At 32.5% G+C, this 22,254-nt stretch overlaps 2 protein-coding genes and 1 long non-coding RNA gene across 5 annotated transcripts; 2 read left to right on the top strand and 1 right to left on the bottom strand.

The window, feature by feature from the left end:
* The first annotated feature begins 5,257 nt into the window (after window positions 1-5,257).
* On the top strand, window positions 5,258-8,857 carry LOC126836824 (uncharacterized). 2 transcript variants are annotated; one of them, XM_050570484.1, is made up of 6 exons: window positions 5,258-5,422; window positions 7,512-7,544; window positions 7,659-7,724; window positions 8,020-8,043; window positions 8,285-8,341; window positions 8,743-8,857. In XM_050570484.1, exons 1-6 carry the CDS (start codon window positions 5,365-5,367, stop codon window positions 8,805-8,807), a joined length of 303 nt encoding a protein of 100 aa, XP_050426441.1. In that variant the 5' UTR covers window positions 5,258-5,364; the 3' UTR covers window positions 8,808-8,857. The 2 variants fall into 2 exon arrangements, with proteins under 2 accessions (XP_050426441.1, XP_050426446.1); XM_050570489.1 differs by lacking the exon at window positions 8,020-8,043.
* Window positions 8,858-10,877: 2,020 nt separating this feature from the next.
* On the top strand, window positions 10,878-13,419 carry LOC126836899 (uncharacterized). Its single transcript, XR_007685413.1, has 3 exons — window positions 10,878-11,312; window positions 12,163-12,824; window positions 12,892-13,419. It is a non-coding gene; the product is annotated as an uncharacterized LOC126836899 (long non-coding RNA).
* Window positions 13,420-13,942: 523 nt separating this feature from the next.
* Window positions 13,943-19,517, bottom strand: LOC126836722 (carboxypeptidase B-like). 2 transcript variants are annotated; one of them, XM_050570342.1, is made up of 8 exons: window positions 19,155-19,517; window positions 16,636-16,889; window positions 16,345-16,453; window positions 15,872-16,033; window positions 14,891-15,095; window positions 14,641-14,827; window positions 14,390-14,573; window positions 13,949-14,310 (listed from the first exon to the last, which is right to left on the bottom strand). In XM_050570342.1, exons 1-8 carry the CDS (start codon window positions 19,333-19,335, stop codon window positions 14,108-14,110), a joined length of 1,485 nt encoding a protein of 494 aa, XP_050426299.1. In that variant the 5' UTR covers window positions 19,336-19,517; the 3' UTR covers window positions 13,949-14,107. The 2 variants fall into 2 exon arrangements, with proteins under 2 accessions (XP_050426290.1, XP_050426299.1); XM_050570333.1 differs by having other exon boundaries at window positions 13,943-14,310; window positions 14,641-15,095.
* Window positions 19,518-22,254: the final 2,737 nt, after the last annotated feature.

The following is a 22,254-nucleotide window of genomic DNA, read 5'->3' as shown; positions in this document are numbered from 1 at the left end:
AAAACATAATATAAATGTAAGCGGTGATTGGAACCAGTTTTTCTGCGGTGATTGTGTTATTGGGAAGCAAACGAGAAAGCCATTTAAGAGTCGTTCGACTACATCGGGTAAAACCGGAGAGTTAATTTATGCAGATTTATGCGGACCGTTTGAAAAAATTTCTCTGGGCGGGTCCCAATATTTTTTATTGTTCAAGGATGATTACACACATTATCGGACGGTCTTTTACTTGAAAAATAAAAATGAGGTCAAAAATAAATTAGAGTTATTTATAAGATCTGTTAAAAATGATTCTGGGAATAAAGTAAAAGCTTTTAGAAGTGATAATGGTTTAGAGTTTGTTTCTAAAGAAGTAACAAGTATTTTGCAGAAATATGGCATTCGACATGAAAAAACAATAGCGTACACACCAGAGCAAAATTCTGGGGCGGAACGTGAAATGAGAACTATTGTGGAAGCAGCACGAACATTACTTCATTCAAAGAAGATGGACTTATCATTTTGGGCAGAAGCAGTTAATACATCAGTGTATGTACTCAATCTTACTGGTAAGAGTACTGTTGAAGGTAAAAGTCCATATGAGCTTTATTTTAACAAAGAACCAGATATAAGGCATTTAAGGGTATTTGGAACAGAAATGTATGTTCATATTCCAAAGGCCAAGAGACGAAAATGGGACGCTAAAAGTAAATTGTGTATTTTTGTCGGGTATTCTTTAGATAAACGTGGGTATAGGGCTTATTGTCCAAAAACTAAAACTATAAGAGATTATAGAGATGTTGTGTTTAAAAAAGAAATAAATACTAATGAATTAACATTTAGCGAAAATGTAAGTCAAGATTATAATGTCGACGAGGAAACACCTCAGGCGGTAGAGGTACAACCAGAAAAACAACTCGAAGTCACGCCAACAGAACTACCAAGTTACAATCTTCGCGATCGAGGTCAATTGCGTAAACCGGCCAGATATGCATATATTACGTCGTGTATTACAGAACCGATTAACTATAAAGAAGCTGTGAGCTGTCAGAATAAAAATGATTGGATTTTAGCCATGGACGACGAGATAAATTCATTGCATACTAATGACACCTGGACGTTGGTGCCAATTCCAGAAGGAAAGCAAGTATTAAATAATTCATGGGTTTACAAAATCAAGTACAATGGTAACGGGCAGGTTGATCGATTTAAGGCTCGATTAGTTGTTAACGGGTCTCGACAGATACATGGGATAAATTATAACGAAACATTTTCACCTGTAGTTAGATTTGAATCTATTAGAACAATTTTAGCCATTAGTGCGGCTCAGAAATTGGAATTATGCCAATTTGACATTCGTACAGCATTTCTATATGGTATGTTGGAAGACGAACTGTATATGGAACAACCGATCGGATATGACGACAATTCAGGACGGGTCTGCAAATTACGTAAGTCGTTATATGGATTAAAACAATCTCCACGGTGTTGGAATACACGGTTTAAGAATTTCCTTTTGCAATTCAATTTAAATCAAAGTAAATATGATTCGTGTGTTTTCACTAATCATGATAATAATGAAAAATTGATTTTAGCTATTTTTGTTGATGATGGTCTTATTGCGTCGGACAATAAGACAAAAATACGGGTGTTGTTGTCCAAATTAGAAAAAGAATTTGAAGTTAAACACGATAACTTAAATTATTTTCTAGGAATGAAAGTTGAGAGATTAGATGATGGATCATTATTTATTAATCAAACTAATTATTCTAGAAATATTATTAAACGATTTAACATGTTAGATGCAAAGGATATCTCATTACCCATTGATAAATCAACGACATTGGATGTTCACACGGATTCGATAGTACTAAAAGAAGGTCAAGTACCGTATCGAGAAGCAGTGGGAAGTTTATTATTCCTGTCACAATTAACAAGACCAGATTTGGCATTTGCAGTTAATTTTGCATCACGATTTTTGACAAAACCAACTAATGCTCATTGGTTGATGGTCAAACGCATTATACGTTACGTTAAACATACAATTGATTATGGATTGGTGTATAAATCTGATAATAATTTAGATTTAAGAATATTTACAGATTCTGATTATGCTGGAGATTTAGAAACAAGGAGATCAACTTCGGGACATCTATTCATGTTGGGTTCATCTACAATATCTTGGCAAGCTCAACGTCAAGCAACGGTCTCTCTTAGTAGTACGGAAGCGGAGTTCATTGCAGCGTCGGACATTACGAAAGGACTAATTTGGTTTAAAAGTTTCTTACGAGAACTCACTAATAATAATATGTATGATAAACCTACATTATTCATTGATAATCAAAGTACCATTCGTTTAGTTAAAAATCCGGAGTTTCATCGAAAAACCAAGCACATCGATGTACGATATCATTTCATTCGTGAAAAATATGAAGAAGGTCAATTCGAAGTTCAATACATAAACACAGAAGAAATGTTGGCAGATATCTTCACAAAAGCACTTCCAAAGGACAGATTTGGGATGATTCGATCAAGCATCGGAATACAGAAGATATCACAGTAGAATAAGTTAATTTAAGGGAATATTAATTAAGGGGGTGTATTGAATATAATTAATATTGTTTATTTGGGTCATGGATAAGTAATAATTATTATATAACCTTATATGGTAGTATAAGTGTACACTGATGAAATCATGAGTAATATTTAAGTTGTTTATACAAGGACCAATTACGTCTGTAACCTAGATTGTATAGTATATAAGACATAGTATTAAGGTGTTGGATTTACCATTCTATTACGGCTGCTGTTATAATTGAAACGTACGTTGTATATATATTATTCTCTATACTGTGTGTGTTTTTATATTTAATAGTATTGTGTTAAACATATTATTGTTGTGTTTTATTTTCTACTTAAATACTAACTTCCACCAAGATATACAGGCGTATATCGCAATAATAGATAGAGAGAAAAAACCACGTGATGGGTTCAAACACGGCGGCCGTAGACAACTAATAATTGTAGTGGTGGTCTCCAACAAGATAGTACGGCCGTTTTTCCACACCTGAAAGTCTGTAGATACAAGTTCAGTAGAGTCAAACAAGTTAAATATACCTGGGGGTTCAATATTAACAGAGAGAAAAAAAAAGGAGACTGACAAAGAAATATTATCAACGCGTTGCAGTATGTTGCTTTTTGTGGAAACTAATGAATGTGTTACCTCAGTGTATGGCCCTAAAGCCACAAGGGGCTCGGCAGTTCACCGCCTCCGGACCGAACCGTCGATGGTATATGCAGTATGGTACGGGCTCCCCTATGCCGTACTCCTGCACTCCTGCAAATCCACACGGCAGTATGCAGTTTACTGCATCCGCGCCGTGTCGCCTGTGGTACACACACGGTGGCTCCGGCTGTCCTGCCTCAGTTGGCCTGTAGCCGCACGGAGGACGACATCTGTGCGCCGCCGACCCGTATCTGTCGTGGTAGTAACACGCAGGTACTACCGGAGCGGGTTCTACCGGTGCAAGTTCTACCGGAGCGGGTTCTACAGGTTCAAGTTGTACCGGTACAAGTTCTACCGGAGCGGGTTCTACCGGTGCAAGTTCTACCAATGCGGGTTCTACCGGTGCGGATTCAGCCGGTGGAAGTTCTACCGGTGCGGATTCAGCCGGTGCAAGTTCAGCCGGTGCAAGTGCAACCAGTGCAAGTTCTACCGGTGTAAGTTCTACCGGTGCTAGTTCTACCGGTGCGGATTCAGCCGGTGCAAGTTCTACCGGTGCCGCGTCCCACCATTTCTTTTTGGCCTTGAACACGAGAACAATTTTTATTTAAACTAATAACTATTGTGCTGACACTGACAAAACAGCGAGCCCCGGTCGAAGGTGTGTCGTTGAACATGTCATCAAACAATATGTATGTTCATACGCGTACCTTATAGAGCAGGTAACCGCCGCCAGTTACCGTTAGAACGGCGCCGCCGGCCCACAAAATCTTCTCCATAGTAGAGCACATATTTCAGAATATTAGATATAATACTTGAAACGCAAAAACTGTATTTCCAACAAAAATGTCGTTTGCTCGTGAAAAGCTGAAAGACAACTGAAGTCTGAGACGGTTGTTATCGCAGCCGTTTCAGCATAGCAACACACATTTCAGCCATAATAATCATAAATTATACTATTTTTATTATAAATAAAAGTCCCCATTTTTTAAGTAAACGTGTAGAGCTCTGTATGGTGCAAATATTCAAATACACATTTAAATACTCCATAAAAGTTTTTTTCACAACTTTCGAGTAAATTATACTTTTCCTAAGATTTGTACACTTGCCATGTATACATTTTTTTTCCAAAAGCCTAAAAAATTTGTTTACCTCCGTTGATGAGTTCGATGCATCGTTTATAGCATCAAGTTTAAATTACGTGAAGCACAGTGGATATAATATGTTGCTAATTTTTGTTTAGATTTTTTAGATGTTGGTACGTGGTCTTTTTCCTTTTTTGTACATTTTTTAGTGTACAAAATATGAAATGTTACCTATTAAATTTTTGTTTTTTTTGAAACTTTGGGTAATAATGAACCTTTCTAGCCAAGGGCCTGAGGCATTAGCACACACCGAACACGTGTAAGACACACCACATGTTTCACACCACCGACGTTTGTAAATGTGAACTTGGCTTCCAATATTTGTATGTACATAATGTGGCATTTATTTACGGGAAATATTAATTAGGTACACAGTACACACTGTATGTTTTTATCAGATTTGATGAGACACCTGTCCTGACTACAAATTGAAGGAATCTGTAACATACTGGCCATCTCAACCTTGCTCTACTGATTGGTTTTATGTTGCTATTTTGGCAAGAATTCTTTTGAAATAATTGTTTTATAGCTCTAATAAAAATATATTCAGCCTCCTTCTCTACCGAAAATTCAAATAATTATAGCTTAGGCCATAGCAGTTCAGTCATAATATAACGTATAATTGCATCAAATAAGAAATCAAATTTATTTTTCAAATAGGTCAAATACCTAAAAGAAGATCTATGGAATTCTGTAAAATTCTTTCATATAGTTGTTAAAATGGCAGTGTATGTTGTAAACTATAAAAACAGTGCAAATTCTGTACATAAAAAAATATACATTTGTGTAATGGTTAGGAACGTTAAAAGCGTTAATGTTAAAACATAATAGCGAATACATCATACGATATCTGGTATTTATACAGTTGTACACATACAAAATATTCTTACATATATTTCCTTCAGCTCAACAAAGGAGTCTTTTGTTGTCAATATAACTTGTATTACGTATCAATAAAGTATTAATTCTATTAAGTACTTGACGTTGTTCTAAATAGGTATAATAATCATAATAACTATGAAGACCTTTTTGATTTGTATTACTTTGTTATTAATTACGATGGCGTTTTTCCAAGGTAATGTATATGAGTCGCATTATTGAGTATTATTAATGCACTGAAATCTGAACACAGTGAGCCGGTTTCACCAACATTTTTTAAGAATTTAACTTATTGTTATTTATATTTAACAACTAGTTAGTGAAAATTGGGTTTCGTCGTGATTGTTAGCCTTATCACATTGTTTAAACGATTGTAAAATTAATCACCCGAAATCAGCTTGTTTAAAAGTTAATCGGCATGTTAAAATGTATTGTAGTACTTATATATTTAATATTTGTATCATTAAGAGTTCAGAAATTGTTTTATAATTTTTGTTGCCTGAGTATACTAGTAATATATAATAATGAATTACACATTTGATGGGGAACTTCTTTATGTTGAGTATTTAGAGACATCTTCGATAACCCTTTATTAGGTAGGCAGAAGTTTTTTTATATAGGTAGATTTGGTAAAAAGGAATGACACAGATTTGCATTATAGGTTCAAATATCATAATTTATTGTATTTTGTAATTTAGATAATATTATTATGTCTTGCCTGTCCTGAGTATAACAATGGAAATAATTCTTATCACTACCTAATTTTTTTTTAGGCCTTCAAAATAGAAAAAATTATTTTAATGACCTTGATGATAAACTTTTTTTTAGAAAGGTATAGACTATCTAAACAATGTGTTAAAAACTTTGTGTATAAATTATATATATAAACCGAAACGTTAAAATAAAGTAAAATAAAATGCCAAATAATAACAAACTGGCAAATTAAATAATACAATCACTTATCAGTTATCACTTATCTTAATAACCAATGAGAACGTTGGAATCGAGGTAACCGCTTTGGTAGCCCAACTAACGTTTTGTTAACTTTTTTTTTTTTTTTTTAATTAACAATATATTTTCTTTATTTACAATCTATACAAAATATGTATAATCAGCAAGTCTGATGACAACGATACAATGACATAATGTGTGAATAGGAAGGCTCTCAGCAATGCCACCTGACCAGAAAAATTAATGTTTATGCGTTAAGCAGGTCCTTGGGCCATTGTTTTTTTAGCCTTCTAGGAATAAGTGAGACAGAGGATAATTTTTTAATTAGATGATTGGAATGGGAGTGTAGTTTAGAGTAAAATTTGGAATAGTGGGATTTGGCCAGTTCGTTGAGGGTTGGTAGTTTTAAGTCTTCATGGAGGTTATTGTCTGTTACATACTAAGGGACAGAGGTAATTATTCGTAGGCAGATTGACTGGAACGCTTGGAGGGTTTTGGTGTTGGACCGATTAGCAGTCCCCCATAGTTGGATACCGTAGAGCCAGGCTGGACGAATTATTGACTTATATATAGTCAGCTTATTGTGACTTTACGTGGTAGGTTTTTTTATAATAAAGTTAGTGATTAGGTCGAAACCTGGAGAGTTATTGATAGGGATTTTATTAATGATATTATTTATTTCAGCGGGAGAAGTAGTTTTGGCAGGTAGGGACATTGGGAGAGGAGATTCAATGAAGTTTTTAACAATTCTTAACTGGGTAGGACTGGGCAGGATATCATGAGGAGTGAATGTATTTTTAAGATGTTGGGCTAGAATATTAAGCTTTGTCCGTGTCAGCTATAAGCCATGAGTTGTCTGCATTTCGTAAAGGAGGGGTAGGCTGGTTTAGACGGAGTATGGATTTGGTTGCTTTCCATAGGGACCCATTTTTTGTGGTTAGGGATTCTACATAAGTGTTGTACGAGTGATTTCTGTCTTTTTGGATGGCCTTTTTTATTTTATTGTTTAATTGGTTAAGTCTGGCCTTGTCGCAAGTGTATCTAAAGTTTTGCCATTGAGCCCTTATTCTACGTTTTTCGGCAAGTAAGACTTGGATTTAAACCGAGTTTATTTTGTTAACTTAACAAATAAAATCCAACAATAATAATGTTGATATGGTGAAACTTATTTCTTTTAACCAGATGTTAAATTTAAATGAATTGTTAACTAACATTGTGTTAAGAGTGTATTTAATAATAGTTGGTGAAACCGGCTGATTATATATTTTAACATCTATTCTTTATAAAAGATGCAGTTTACATTATTCAATGATGTAATTTTTTTTTTTATATAGACACAAATGCCAATCCGATAAGAGAAAGTAAAGGTGAGTTTTTAAAGATCTGTCGTTAGATTTTAATAAATTAAGATGATCAAATAAATTAACTTTAAGTGAATCTAACAATGGTACATATGAATTTATAGAATTTCTGCGTTTAAGTTATCATTACAGATTTTCCGGATAAAACTACAACAGAATCTAAGATTGCTGATGATTCAGCAGAAGGTAAGTGTATATTATCCATACTGTATATATATATATATATATATATATATCCTTAATTTGTAATGAAGCCTGAATGTAAAATTGTTCTTTTGTTATATTTTGTAATATTGTTCAATAAAAATGTTTAAGAATATAATGTAAGCATAAGTAAAATAGACAATAGTGGTGAAAAACTACACACTCTGTTTATATGCAATAAGTTTAAAATGCTTAGACTACAGACAAAAATAGGTGGATTTAAAATTATTATACGAAAGACAACATATTACTTCTAAAATTAAATTATTTTTTTTAGGAAGCAAAGGTGTTCCGGCGTTAGGTAAAACCATATACATATTTTTAGAAGACAATGAACGTTTAAAATTACTCGGTGCAGAGTAAAATATATTGTTAAGTTATAGAAATATTTTTTTCAAACATTATTTATTTCAGTTGATAATTAACATAGATTTATAAGTATGATTGTTATCATACAATAATTTTACTTGTTCATCACATTTTTAATAACTTTATTAATTTTCCTTTACGCTAAATTCGCCGACGTTAATTTATCATTACAGAAGTTCCGGATACACCTACAACAACAGACTCTAAGGTTACTGCTGATTCAGTAGAAGGTAAAATTTAATATCCATATTGTTTTACCTAATATATATTTAAAAAAAGTACATATTATAACGGACCTACACATTGTTAAACATTAAATTTTCGCACAACGTGGCTTAAAAGTTCAAATTTTTAAAAATTGTTCTAAAATGTCATTAAAGTATTCTTTAATGCCACTAAAGATGTCTATAATCTGTAGTCAATTTTGTGTTCTTCTAGGGGAAAGATTTTAAAATATTTTCTTAGTTTTTGGCAATACATTTGGTGTAAAAACGATTTCTAAATCTGAACATTATTCAGGGTCCAAATAATACATTGATAATAATTTAATAAAATATATAATGTGTGGACAGCTGTATTCAAAGTGTACTATTTTAATATTATTTAATTATTATTATTATTTTTAAAACAGCAAAGGAATGGCGGAAAACAGAAAACACCATTAAATTTATGTGTTGTAATGCATGTGATATGTAACTATTTGAGAAATTATTTCAACTACACGAGTTTACCATGAACCTTGTTTAATGTTTATCATATTATACTAAATTGATAATAAATATAATTAAACATTTATTACTTTAAATTGCTTTAATTATTTTAATAATAATTGTATAGCTACCGGGAGTTGGGAATTTGATGTGTTGCCGCCTTAAACGCGCGACATCTTACCTCCACGCTGCGGTTCACCTTCAACCGAGTATTTGTTACCACAGTGGTAACTGGTAACCACTCGTTATCAGCTGCTGATAACAGCAATCAGCTTACACAAATCATCTGTCAACTTGTCAAAATAATATTTCAAATAATATTTTGTTTCGTCAGTTGTCAATGTCAATTTATTGTCATTTCTTGTTTATTGTACACGAAGTAGACGTTTTCTGTTAGTTAAGTTAGTTATCCAGTTTCTTTTTGTACCGGATTGTGTTTGTGAAATGTGAACTATTAGGTTATCTAAGTCATAGCGTTGTATTGCAGACAATTTGTTCTTACAATTTTACAATTGGAAATATTCGTGTATTAACTACTTTAGCCTTTACTAATTCTAATCGTTACGTATTCAAATTTTATTTTGTCATAAATAACTCAAAGTGTTTGTTATAATATAGGTAGTTTTAGATTGTTACGATTTAGTTTTGCCATGGCCTTAAGTCATTTATTTTAAGTGTTAGCACTGGACAGCGCCTGTCAATTACACGTGTGAGTACTGATTTATATTTAAATTATATTATTACCGACTTTTCTGTCATCCATTGACTTGTTTAGAATAGTTTTTGTGAAAGATTAGAATCATACCTATATTTATTATATTTCTTCATGATCTTTTATTTACTCGGGAGTTCAGTTGTTTGACATGGAGTCAACACTACTTTGAATTCATCTAGTAAGCCATAAGGGCTATCAACTATAGGCTTTTTTACCTAAAAGTCATATTTAATGTTCTACACATTTATACCTCAATTATCTAAATCTAGTATATTAAAATTTGGTCAAATAAATAACACAAGCTAAACTTGACGATAATCACACTTAACATTAATTTATTTTATTTTGCCTATACTATTAATTAACCCTTTCAAAATGTAGCTATTTTGCATAGTCTGTAAAATCATTAGTTCCTAATTTGTGCCATAGGGGCAATTTAAATTGAGTTACTTGCAGGTATTAGTAGTGTTGTTAATTTTCATGCGCGATTATTATTTCTTTTATTATATTCTATTATTTTTCTTTTTTTTTCGTCAAGTTATTTATTCAGTGATATTAAAAGAAAATCTAGGTACCAATTATTGCCCACATAATTTTCCTTAGTTTTAAACTTCCTTTATAAGCAATTCACTATACAGAATTGAATGTACTGAATGTATTCATAAGAATTAACCTTTTTAATCTACTACCTCTTACCTCGTTCAATCATTATAGACCTTCAATAGAGTTTATTCATAACTTGTTATAGACCATTCAACATTTTGAAGAAAAAAAAACAGTGCCCTTTTTAGCTACATACCTTCTTCCTTTCATAGATAAAGGCCTATGATACTTTGTTTTTTTTTTTTTTTTTATTATAACTTGGGCTTCGACTTCAGGGGTGATACTTTATGTTTATTATAGAGAAAATTGTAAATGTTATGAATTCATATTTTTAAAAATGGTATATATTTTGTTATTTAGACTTGACAGAAATAACGACGGATTAAACAACAAAATTGAATTAGATGACATCAATGACTGTATATTTGAAACAGAAATAAAAATCATAAAACACAAACTGTCGGATGCTGGACAAATGAGAGACAATGTAGATTTCGATCTAACACCATGGCATGACTGCAGCGAATGTCAGAAATCCGTTACAACTAAAAGGCAAATTTTATTTTTAAAAATTATAGTTATATAATTATCTGGTGGCCTTGAATTGGGGATTTCTTCAGATCATATCATTGTAAAATAGTTATAAAAAAAAGTAACATTCTACTAATTAAATAAATAAATAAATTTAATAAAGAATACTGATTTTTTATAAAAGAATATATATATATATCTAATTAATATAATATGTTGCAGGTTTCATTCTACTACTTCCAAGGCAAAAAACCAGTTTTGAAAAACTGTAGTCGATCATCGGAATAGCAGTAGCAAACTCGAAACGACGATGATGTCTGCATGAGAACTTTTTTTATGTAAATCACAACCGATAGTACATACTGGCAAAAAGCCATATAAATGCAATGTATGTGAAAAATCATTTACCCTGAACAAAAACTTAAAGAGGCATGAGTGTGTGCACACTGGTGATGAGCCATACAAGTGCCAAATCTGCGACAAATTGCTTAGTTGGCAGTTTCCTCTCAAGCTACACTCAAGCGAGGATTACGTACCGGTGACAAACCGTACAACTGCTGTGCTTGTGATAAATCGTTTGTCCAATAGTGTGATCTAAAGAAACATGAACTCAGACATACTGACAAATGCTGTGAATGTGATGTAAGTCTTTTACTCAACATTGTTCCTTCGAGCGACATGAAACCTAATTTGACCATTTTGTAGTACAAAAATGGTAATTTAACTACTATATGTTTTTAAGATTCTTAATATTGTATTAATATTCTTACAATAATTACTATCGTGTAACTGGACATTTGCTTAGGACGTTTTCCATTTAGTTTATAATTTTTATAAGTCCCACAAATTACACATATAAAATAAAAAGTACTATTGTTCCTTTTTATTTATCATAATATGTCATAATAGTGGGACTATTATAACTGATGGGTTTTAATAGATGTCTAAAGTAAACTCGATAGGCGATTGTTAACGCTCTAAATACCGAGTTGGTTGGTACTAGTAAATTGTGAGGTACTAAGTTCTTCATTTTGTTTTTGCTTTGGTCTCAATTAAAATATTGACTACTAAAATTATTCATTTTTACTATAAACTGGATATTTCATTCCTGTAATGTAAAATTGTTAAACCTACCAAATCTCATGTGGGATAAAAAAAATAGAAGTTTTTCAAAAACAAAATTGTCAAATTCATATTGTGTGGATATAGCAGCATGTCTATTAGATTTTTTTCAATTGCCAGTTAATAAAATAAGATAGCATTAAAAAAAATAATTTATGTAACCTAAGCTAACCTAGAATGGGTGAAAATTATTTCTCTATTTGTATCGTTCGATCAATGTTTTTGGACTTAAGACCTGAATGTTAGATTAAAGGTTCTACTTGTACAATACAATTATGGAATAAAATAAAATGTTATGTGTGACACAAACAATGCGGGTTTTAACTTTCAGGTAAAATATGTTTTAATGATTGTTTTTTGTTTGTTATAGCTTAGATATATTGAACAACAACTATTGTTTACCGTGCACATTTTTACGGACTAGAAATATATTTTACACATGTCTTGGACAAACAATGAGTGCGTTTTGGTTAGATGTTTGCACATACCTAGTTTGTATTATCTTCAACAGTGTTTGGTATAGACTTGGTAGGTCTTATTGATTTTGTAAACCATTCAGCATGAAGGCGCATTTCATATTTAAGTTTTTGATCGCTTTAATTGTTTTATGCATAAACGACGATACGACGAGGGTTGTTAGCCAGCGCTCGACGAATGAAGCAAAGTGTCAGATGTACCATGTTTGTCAATCAAAACATTGGAAACACCTGAGTTTAGCCGAAGTCAAATGTAGATCGGGTTGGACCAACAAAACTGATGTGTACACAGAAGATTCGGGTCGACATCTCAGGACAATCGATAAGTTGAACATTGTCCCATATATGATGGGTTGCGCTTACGGCCAACACTTGTATGACTTTCTTTGGTTAACTATCCACACGGTTTTCGAGTGCAGACGTTTGTCGGAAGTGAATAATTTTCTAACGGTCGACTGTTGGAAAAAAATCATACATGCCTTCGAATCTGGTGTTGGTGAGATATTAAGATTGATGGCCGCCTTCGTACACATCCAAGGATTACAAGGACACTCAGGTAAAGTTCATTTGTGTTCGTTTTACCAAGTCCTGTCGCCGATTCGTACATTTTTACTTTCACATAGGAGTGTGGACATGAGTGACGTGCAACAATCAGAAAAAAGTTTAAACTGGACCGTTAAAAATGTTGCCAACAATTTAGGTAAACACTTCAACCGCACCTGTCGACCATGTCACCGTGTCTTCTTAATAGACAAGTTAAATGAAGAATTTACCGAACAAAACACCACAGTTGTTCTGTATGATTTCTATGTAAGCAAGTTGAATTCTTTGTCAGGATACATCGGTGCTCACATGAGCGCACTTGGTTTTGATTTTTACAATCCATCCACGGGTAAAGTTTACTATTGTTATCCTCTCGACTCGGATAGCGAAGACGAAGCCGTTTAGAAACCGTCTTATGATGGCAGCCTTGTTGAGCTTTTATGTCATGTTAAGCTCACACGATCAGGATCGTGATAAACCTCAGCAATATTTAGTGAAATTAGTATTATATGGAACTACATGATTGTATAAAATGTACAATGTTTTTTTCAATATGTAAAATCAATTCATTAAGTGTAATAAAAATTGTAAACTTTGTCACTATAAAACGGTTGCTGTTTTTATTGGCTTAGTCATTTATTTTAAAGCATTATCAATAATTGACACACTTAAAACAATACAGCCGTTTAAAAATAGTAAGTTAAATTCAAAGTATTGAGAAAAATCAATAAATGCTATTACAGACAAATCTTTGAAACATGTTTACACATGTTGTATGGCTAATACTTTGTAAATGAACATTTTTGTTGGATTTTTTACAATAATATACATTTTTTTCAGTAGATTATTATTAACATTAGCCAACAGGCTTTAAAATAGGTCAAGTTTTACGATTTCGAATTCCTCTTTATTTTTACCCCTTACTTAGGGGGTTAAGGTCTAGGGGGGAGGGTTATTTTCAATTTTGTTAAAAAGGACTGTTTTATTAGGTATACTTATGCTGTGATTATATACTAGCTGTGTTATCCGGCTTCGTCGTTAATAAATGAACACTGGAGAAAGTTTGAATTTGTATACCGCGGTTACCATGGTTACAAACCAATTGTTTGGTTACCGTGGTCACCATGGTTACAAACCAATTGTTTATTTAGGCTTACCAACCAAAAATAAACATATTCGCATCTGTTTTTACATGTATTTACAAACTGACGCCATAATAAGTTTCTTTGTTGTATTTTTTTTTTCTCAGCGTTTTTTTACAGTTATTATACATGCTAAATATTTATTTAAAGTATGTTAGGTGTCAGCAGTGTTCTCGTTTAGGTTATTAATCTTAATGATAGATTTAGCGATGGACTTAATTCCAGTGAATATTTCTTTTCCTGTCGGCACTATTTTTTCGGCCGGTAATAAAAACCCATAAAGTCCTGTGTCTGGAAGTTCTATTGTGTAACTGTATTTTATTCCAGCTTTGCCTTTGGCCCAATCATCGGAACTGCCTAAAACATAAAGTATGCCTTGGTAAATGTATACTTTTTTTTTACAGAGAATACAGCCAAGCACCTATGTATTACTTACCAGATGTAGCATAGAGAAGGGTGGGCGAAGTCCCAAGTTGATAATGAGATCCGTGTACTTTCTGCATCGCATCGGTTGCGTGTCGTGCTACATACACTAAGTCGTCATAATCTTCTAGGCGTCTTTTCGAGTGACTCCACGGTATTAACCACATTTGAGAATACGAATGTAAGCTTATATAAACCTAGAATATAATACTTTGGACGTCAATAAAGCTACAACAAGACGACAGGTCGCAGTTGGTAATTTACTTGTAGCCTATCTTTGTGGTCCAAAATAAAATCGGACACTGCTCTGGTTTCGGGTTCGGAAAATGCATGTGATCCAGCAAAAGTGTCTTGACAAGGATCGTTACTAGCGCCAACTTCTGCCCAATGCCAATCCCAGTTTCTATTCAAGTCGACGCCTTCACATCCATCGGACAGTCCCCATAAAGTCCTAGAAAATAAACATACACGTGTATAATATGTTATTTTCAATTGATAAAATCCATGACCACACCTTCCTAGTTCTACAGGTATTCTTCTGGATTTCCTCCACAAGCGGTCTGTAGTGTGAGTGTACTCGTAACCGTCTGCATTCACCACAGGAAGAATATACCAATCGATATCCGTTATCATGGCTTTATAGGCTTTACTGTTTTCCACGAGCTGTCTCAAAATGTAAAGTGTTACCGCGGGCGATATCCATTCTCTGGCGTGCATTCCTAAAATATCAAAACAAAAAGTCAAGTGTGAAGTGGACAAAACCGAAGAGTAATAGGGCAAACTTGACATGGATATGTCTTATGGCTTAACATTTGTCCGTCACGTTTTGTGTCACAGTGCTGACGTCATTATGGATTATGGAGGAACATGAAGGAGTATTAAGGAATTATGAAGGAGTATAGAGGTGAATTAATAGAGATAGTTGGTTAGAGATATTAGATTGCAGAACATATCCCTGTATTGATGTATCTGCATGGAGTGTGGATACTCTTAATTTTTTTCAGAGACGATTTTAGAGATTATTTAAGTAAATACTACTCATTAAAGAATAAAGAGATACTTAAGATACAACTAAAATCTCATAAATTACCCATTGAATAATGTTATAATATTTATATCTGCATGAATATGAAGGAGTATTAAGTAATTATGGAAAAGTATGGAGTAGGATCATGGAGGGAATATGGAGGAGTATAGAGGTGAATTCTTAGAGATAATAGATAAGAGATATTAGATTTCAGGACATCTATTATATTTTATTATAGAAAATGTCTGTATTTTTTTAATTGATAACAAATTACAAATTATCTTAAAATCTTATATTTAAAATTTAAAAAAATCGCGTTTAAATTTGCCTCGTTTATTTACCATTCTCCCGTTTGATTCTGAAACACTGTACGTTCTTTTTAAATATTCATATTTTGGTAATGGTTTATTAAAAAAATATTCAAACTCCTAATGCATGTAATACTTTATTTCCCCCATCTGTGTTTACCTCCGTCAATCCAAATGGCCGGTTTTTTCATATTCTCTCTGGGTTGGCCTGACGATACTTTGACTACTTTGAGCGGACGTCCTTCTGCGGTTTTTCCAATTGGCAATAACTCGACCAAGTGAGGATAATTTTCTGACAGGTACATTAAGTAATCGAGAATATCTGAAAGGTAAAATTGCCTAAATAAATATTACTAAATAAGCAATAGGTTAGTGCTTGGTTCACACTGTGTTATTTTTCAATTAAAAAAAAGTCAGCACAGTAGGCATGGAAGACGTTGCAAGTATCAAGAGAAGATAAAGTAATGTACCTATTTTATTGGTAAAACAAATAGCGTATATTTTTTTTAAACATTTTGCCTTTAGATAGAGTCAATGTTTTCAATATTAAAAAATGATAAACTGTGTTTAAACTTGAACAAACGTGATTAGTTTGAATGAAGATTATGAACAAGTGTGATTCAATTGTATTACCTTGATAACGCTGGTATCTGTTCCAGGTCAACGTGTGTCCTTTGGTCGCTTTCAACTCGGTTCTTTGATTGGGCGATGGTGATCTAGGATTTTGTTTGTTAATACTCCTCTGAAATAGGTGTTAGACAATAGTTTTAACAAGAGCACATTCAAGAGGCTTTATTATCTGGGCTTAAGCGATGCAATTTTTCGATAGACCTAGTTGAGGTATATCCAAGACAGTTGGAATAACCTAACCACCAATTTTGTGAAATTACTGAAAGAAAATTGTAAAAAGATTATTTGGCTTACTTCAAGATCACTGCTGACGATTTCGAAATCGATTTCCCTCTGAGTCAAAAACCGTTTCACGTCTCTCGCCACGCTCGGCGGCAAGACAAGATCCGCCGTCTTATTCATGCGTATAGGCATCCAAACTTGCACGCCTGGTTCTTCGGCGACCGCTTCTATTTCGAGGACGGCGTCTTCGTCCGCAGGCCTCACTCTGACTAGTTGATATTTTCTATAAGACACCCGACGGGACTGCCTACTGTTCGTCATGCCTCCTGTGAAATATAATACAAAACAAACAAATTCAGAAAACCCATGAGCCACACAAGTATATATAGTTATATCAGGCGCTCAGAAGCCAAACTGATTAACTCCATAAAATGCAATTTTTCAGGACAGGCAGTTAAAGTTATTTGAAACGCTGTATGTAAGTACAACTGCCGATTTTATCAGCGCACTCTAGTGGTGAAAAATTCAACTATTGAGTCAATTATTGAGTAATAAATCTACTATTAGTCTATTTTTCAGAACACGAGCATTAAAAAGCTAAACAAAGAAAAATGTCCACACCATCATTCTGCATTATGCAAATCAAATATTAATTAGGTTGTTATTTTATGAGTAGCCATCTAAATTAGCCTTTTAAGTAATTATATAATCGTCTTTGACACTTCTCAATAGCTTTGATGTGATTTAATGTTATAATCGAGTTTTCAGTTGATTTATTTAAAAAAAAAAATGACTGTAAAGTAAAATTTCGATCATTCAGATGAGCTAACATAGCATGAAATCTTGGTAAATTTAGCCATGTGCAAATTTTAATTTTAATAATATACAGACTGAAGAAGATTACTATTAATACAATTCTGCAAACACTATTGTGAAAAATAACCCACAAAGGACACTTACTATGGATTTTTTTTTTTACATATTATAATAACATAGCTGTCGAAATGAGCACGTTGGTGGGTGTGACATATGTCAAGCTCAAGAAAAAAAAAGGAAATTAGAAAGATTTTTTTTTAAGATAGAAAACAAGTGGTTTGGGAGGTTATTTTGCATTTGACTTATATGTAACATGTTTGGAATAAATTGTTATTTAAATTAAATTTAATTCGCTTATATTTGAACTTTAAACTCAAATGTTGATAACCCAATCGAAATCAATGTAAAATTAACTAAACTCAGTAAATATTTGTAAAAAAAAAAACAGTAATATAACAAAACACAACCAGTATCAATCCTTTGAATAGCAAGAAAATGATAAAACATAAAGCCAAATCTGTCTTCACACTTTTCTATTCCTAAAAAAATCAAATGACATAATTTTTTTTTTTGAAATTGTAAAAGATGTAAAATTTTATAGCTGTAACACATAATAGTAGTATAATTTAAGGAAAAAAAACCTTTAAAATAATGAATAATGGCTATAAAATATTTGTTTAGTACCGTAAATGTGCATATATTATTTATTCACAGACCACGCTCTAATTATCATTATTTAAATTTAACCGTTAATTTTAATAATTTGATTATAAGAATAATTAATAAAATATCATTGCTGTATTTTTTTTAGGTTTAAGTTCTAGATTTCGTCTGTTATGAACAAACAGAAAAAAAAAGGTTAACTGAATAAAAATCCTGAACGTTTATTAATTTTATGAGCAACAAGCTTAATTACAACACATGGAAATGACTGCTATATTTTAATAGGAATACCAAAGTATTCCAAGCGAACATACTATAACTATTTATAATTTAAACATAAAACTTTTAGAGTAAGTTTTTTTATATTAATGCTGTTTTTAATTGACAATGATTTCTTTTGAAAACTATGTGTGTTTATACACATAAATCAAATATAGATTATTAACTGGGTTTTTCAATAAAGTGAAAATATGTTTTACTCTTTTTACAGAAAATGTATTACTATGAGTTTAATAGGCAAAGTAAAAACCTAACGCTTTATTTCAAATTTAAATATCTATATTTTCGGTGTTTAATTTAAATAAAATCTACTTTAACCCTTTGCTTGTAAAACTGCACTGAAACGCAAAAAAAAAAATAAACGTTTACTCGTTCAGACCTCAGGAATAATAATTATTACAATTCGTTTAATCATATAAAATACATTATTTAGGTAATATATAAAAACAGTAATAAATATGAGTACTAAATGATGTATTTATAAATAAATTAACAGAACGTTCAACAGAGAGCTATAATTTTATCTTTGAGTAAGAAAATAAAACACATAATCAGATGGTGCTCTAAAATTTGTAGAAAGGACATGAAAATTAATCTGACATACAAATTATTATGGGCAAACAGAATCCATTATAAATCCAAGCAAAAGGGACATCCCTGAGTAAATATAGGAACAAGGAATAATGAACTGTTATGAGAAAATTTTGGTGTGGACTCTATTTGATTGATTTTGACACCAAACCAAAAGCGGCATACTCCGGGATAGACCTGACTAAAGTGTACTGTATGTCATTTGGAGTGGGCTTTTTGTGTGGATTCAAATATTATCTTACCCGAGAAAGGCGCTACGATAATGTCGTAGATGTATTCCAAATAGTTGGCGACGGTGTTGATGAGCTGAAATGCTTTTGACGAGAACGTCTGGTCGGTGTCGTCGACGGCTTGTGCCGGTGGTGGTGCCGCCGAATTGGCCGCCAACAAGAGTACCGTAAAGGCGATCAGAAATTTTAACATTTTTTTTTTTGCGTTAAAAGTAAACTTAAAGTATCTAAAAATGTATTTTTTTTTTTTTTCGGTACACAACTCGTTTAATCGTCGACCGTGAATATACCCGAACGCAGCGTCATTGCGGTCAGGTGGTAAACGTGTGCGCGGTGCACGGGCAATCCTGACTGATTGGACCGCGTCCGTTTGAAACGACCGCTTCGACCTAGACTGAACCGTGGATAATATTGTTATTGTTTTGCCAGGGCGCCACCGCTGCCACTGTGCGGTAGTCTCGTTTTCCGAACGCTTCCTTTTTGTCTGGTCGCTATACCGACATTAGTGTTTTTGGACGTACACGTTATGCGGAAAACATAATATTAAACAATAATTAATATACAAGGAACAGTCAATAACCTAACCTAACCAATATGGATAAGTTGGTAAAAAACCGTTTTTTTTTTTTTATCAGAAATAAACCCATTCGAAACCCAACCCAACCTAACCTAACCTAACCTAACCTAACCTAACCCAACCTTACTTAACCTGAATAAGTTGGAAAAACCCGTTTTTTATCAGGAAAATGCCATTCGAAACGCAACCTAACTTTTTGTTTTAACCTAACCCAACCTAACCTTTTTTTAACCCAACCTAACCTTAACTAACCTAACCTAACATTTTTTTAAAATAGATTTCAATAATTATTTTTTATTTTTTTATTTCAATTTTTACTAAAAAGTGATCTATAGTTTGATGTTGATTTATGTTGTGTACATTTATAATTCTTATTAATTTTATGCAATATTACTCATATAAGCTTACCAAAGATATGTTATTTTTTTTAAATTAAATACAGAAAAACAGTCTTTTCACGAGTTACCATTTTTTTTCTCCAAGTTTAGTGGGATATTACCTGAAAAACAACCCGGGTGTTTTTGGGCTGGGCTTTTTTATGTGAACCCTGAATTCAACCTTACTCTGCTTCGTCTTCTAAGCACTTGTTTTCTCCTTAAAAAATGCATAATATATAATAACATAAAGTCTTACTCGGATCAGTCCGACTATTTTCTATGTAAATCTGAGACACAGTCAAGTCTCTCGATAAACAAGGACTTAGGGGTGGATCTAGGAACGAAAAGAGAGGCCTAGAAAAAAAAAATCACTTCAAATAAATATTTTGATATAATATGAAATATATTAAATTATAAATATAATATATATATAAAAGTATGTGTTTAGCAGAAAACAATTTCATAAGTTTTCCGAACACCCTAACACGGTTCTAATTTTCTAAGTAAAATAAAATCTTCAATTATTTAATACATTTACATTTTTAATAATACATTTTTTATATTTTATAGATGCTAGTTTGATACAAACCTTTGCTGTGTTTCATTAACAAGTATCCAATCGATAAAATGCAAACTAGAGTGATGTTATCTTATAACGTGATTTATTATTTAAAGTGTTTTTAACGCTTGACAAAATGTGACAGACTTAGTAAACTCATCTGACGGGTATAAAGTCTTTTACTGATTTCAAAAACCAACAGTGCAGCTTAACCGTTAACTACTTTTCCAAACAAAACACAAGCCAAACGCTGGATATAAATTACTAATTGCATTTGCAATTTATTTATTTTCCAAAATAACTGAAAGCATAATTTATATATTTGACGAAACGGATCGTGTGTTGCATAATAAATAACGTTTTCAACATATTTTAAAGAGAACAAAATGCAGAAATTAAAAAAAATTTGAATAAACATTACAATTATGGTCACAATTGCTGGTTAGGTAAATCGGTATGAGCTTGTGCTTGCTACAAGATGGTCTTGAAAGTCATTGCCCACCGTCCCAAGAACCACCTAACCAAATATTGTTTGAAAAGTTGTATTTAATAATAAAGTTAAAAATAAAATTTTATGATCTGCCCAAGCCACACTTGATAGTTAAGAAAATAGTTTGAGTACAGCTATTTATCTACCTTAGAAAGTGTAGTTCTGGGACTTAAGATAGTCTGGACATTAGACCAACGCCCTCCTTGGGTTTAACCTGTAAATTGCAAACATGACAATGGACAATTTTAATGTTGGCAGTCGTCGACCTGTCCTCACTTGGGGGTCATTAACTGTGTGAGCTTCAACATTAAAACTAATATATGAATTGTTTCGGTTATACCTGCAAAAAATAAATAAATGAAAAATTATTTATAAATATGTCATTCTGCATGGATTTTTACATTGGTAATTCAATATGAAATTCCGGACACGATAAATAATTCATATGGAGATATACACAAAAAGTTTATTATTTTATTTTTATTTTTTATAATTAACGGAAACGACAAAATATTTTTGTTATGTTTCAATAATTTAAGTTAAAATGCAAATTCTCCGACGGGTGCGCGCATCTATTGTACATAGTATATTAATAAGAGACACGCTTCACTCGGCGGATACCTACTAATTTTCATTATTAAGTTAGTTATGCTAACCATCTTTTTTTTTTTTCTAGATTATTATGGTAGATGAGTATAGATACCGTAATTTCCGTGTACAAAATGTCAATTGGTCGGTTAGTAACCCCGATTCGTCCGGTCTGGATGACTTGACATTAATGTCAAACGACCATTATTATTATTATAAGACATAGTGTGTATGGACATTACCTATGCGGTGTAGGTACCTGGGATAATATTATTATCATTAGGTGGTAATTCGCAGGCCGATTATTACTGTGGGCGGATAATCGTCGATTTCGAATTAAGTCGTTGAAGAAATAAAAAACGTTTACAATAATAACAATCGTTGTTTGAGGACTTATATTATATGTTGCTGTTGACGGCAACGAATCGATTATAATGACCATGCACACTTACCGTTGGTCGTCTGATGAGATTTGATTTTCTTTGCTATAGACACACACACGTTTGTTTTGTTTAATCTTG

The sequence above is a fragment of the Adelges cooleyi genome, unplaced genomic scaffold (assembly GCF_023614345.1).
Source record: "Adelges cooleyi isolate 19-005CV unplaced genomic scaffold, UGA_ACOO_1.1 ACOO_flye_CR_arks_rails_tigmint_CR_PRNA_10, whole genome shotgun sequence".
In the NCBI taxonomy this organism is placed as follows: Eukaryota; Metazoa; Arthropoda; class Insecta; order Hemiptera; family Adelgidae; genus Adelges; species Adelges cooleyi.
This window is presented reverse-complemented; position numbering and strand designations above follow the sequence as displayed.

Bases quoted from the DNA above. Each gene is read 5' to 3' on its own strand.
- LOC126836824 (XM_050570484.1), top strand. From the start codon at position 5,365: ATGAAGACCTTTTTGATTTGTATTACTTTGTTATTAATTACGATGGCG. The intron at 7,545-7,658 runs GTGAGTTTTTAA...TCTGCGTTTAAG, and splicing joins TCCGATAAGAGAAAGTAAAG to TTATCATTACAGATTTTCCG. The intron at 7,725-8,019 runs GTAAGTGTATAT...TATTTTTTTTAG, and splicing joins TGCTGATGATTCAGCAGAAG to GAAGCAAAGGTGTTCCGGCG.
- LOC126836722 (XM_050570333.1), bottom strand. From the start codon at position 19,335: ATGTTAAAATTTCTGATCGCCTTTACGGTACTCTTGTTGGCGGCCAAT. The intron at 16,454-16,635 runs GTAAGCCAAATA...CACCTATTTCAG, and splicing joins TCGTCAGCAGTGATCTTGAA to AGGAGTATTAACAAACAAAA. The intron at 15,096-15,871 runs GTAAACACAGAT...TTGATATTTTAG, and splicing joins GGCCATTTGGATTGACGGAG to GAATGCACGCCAGAGAATGG.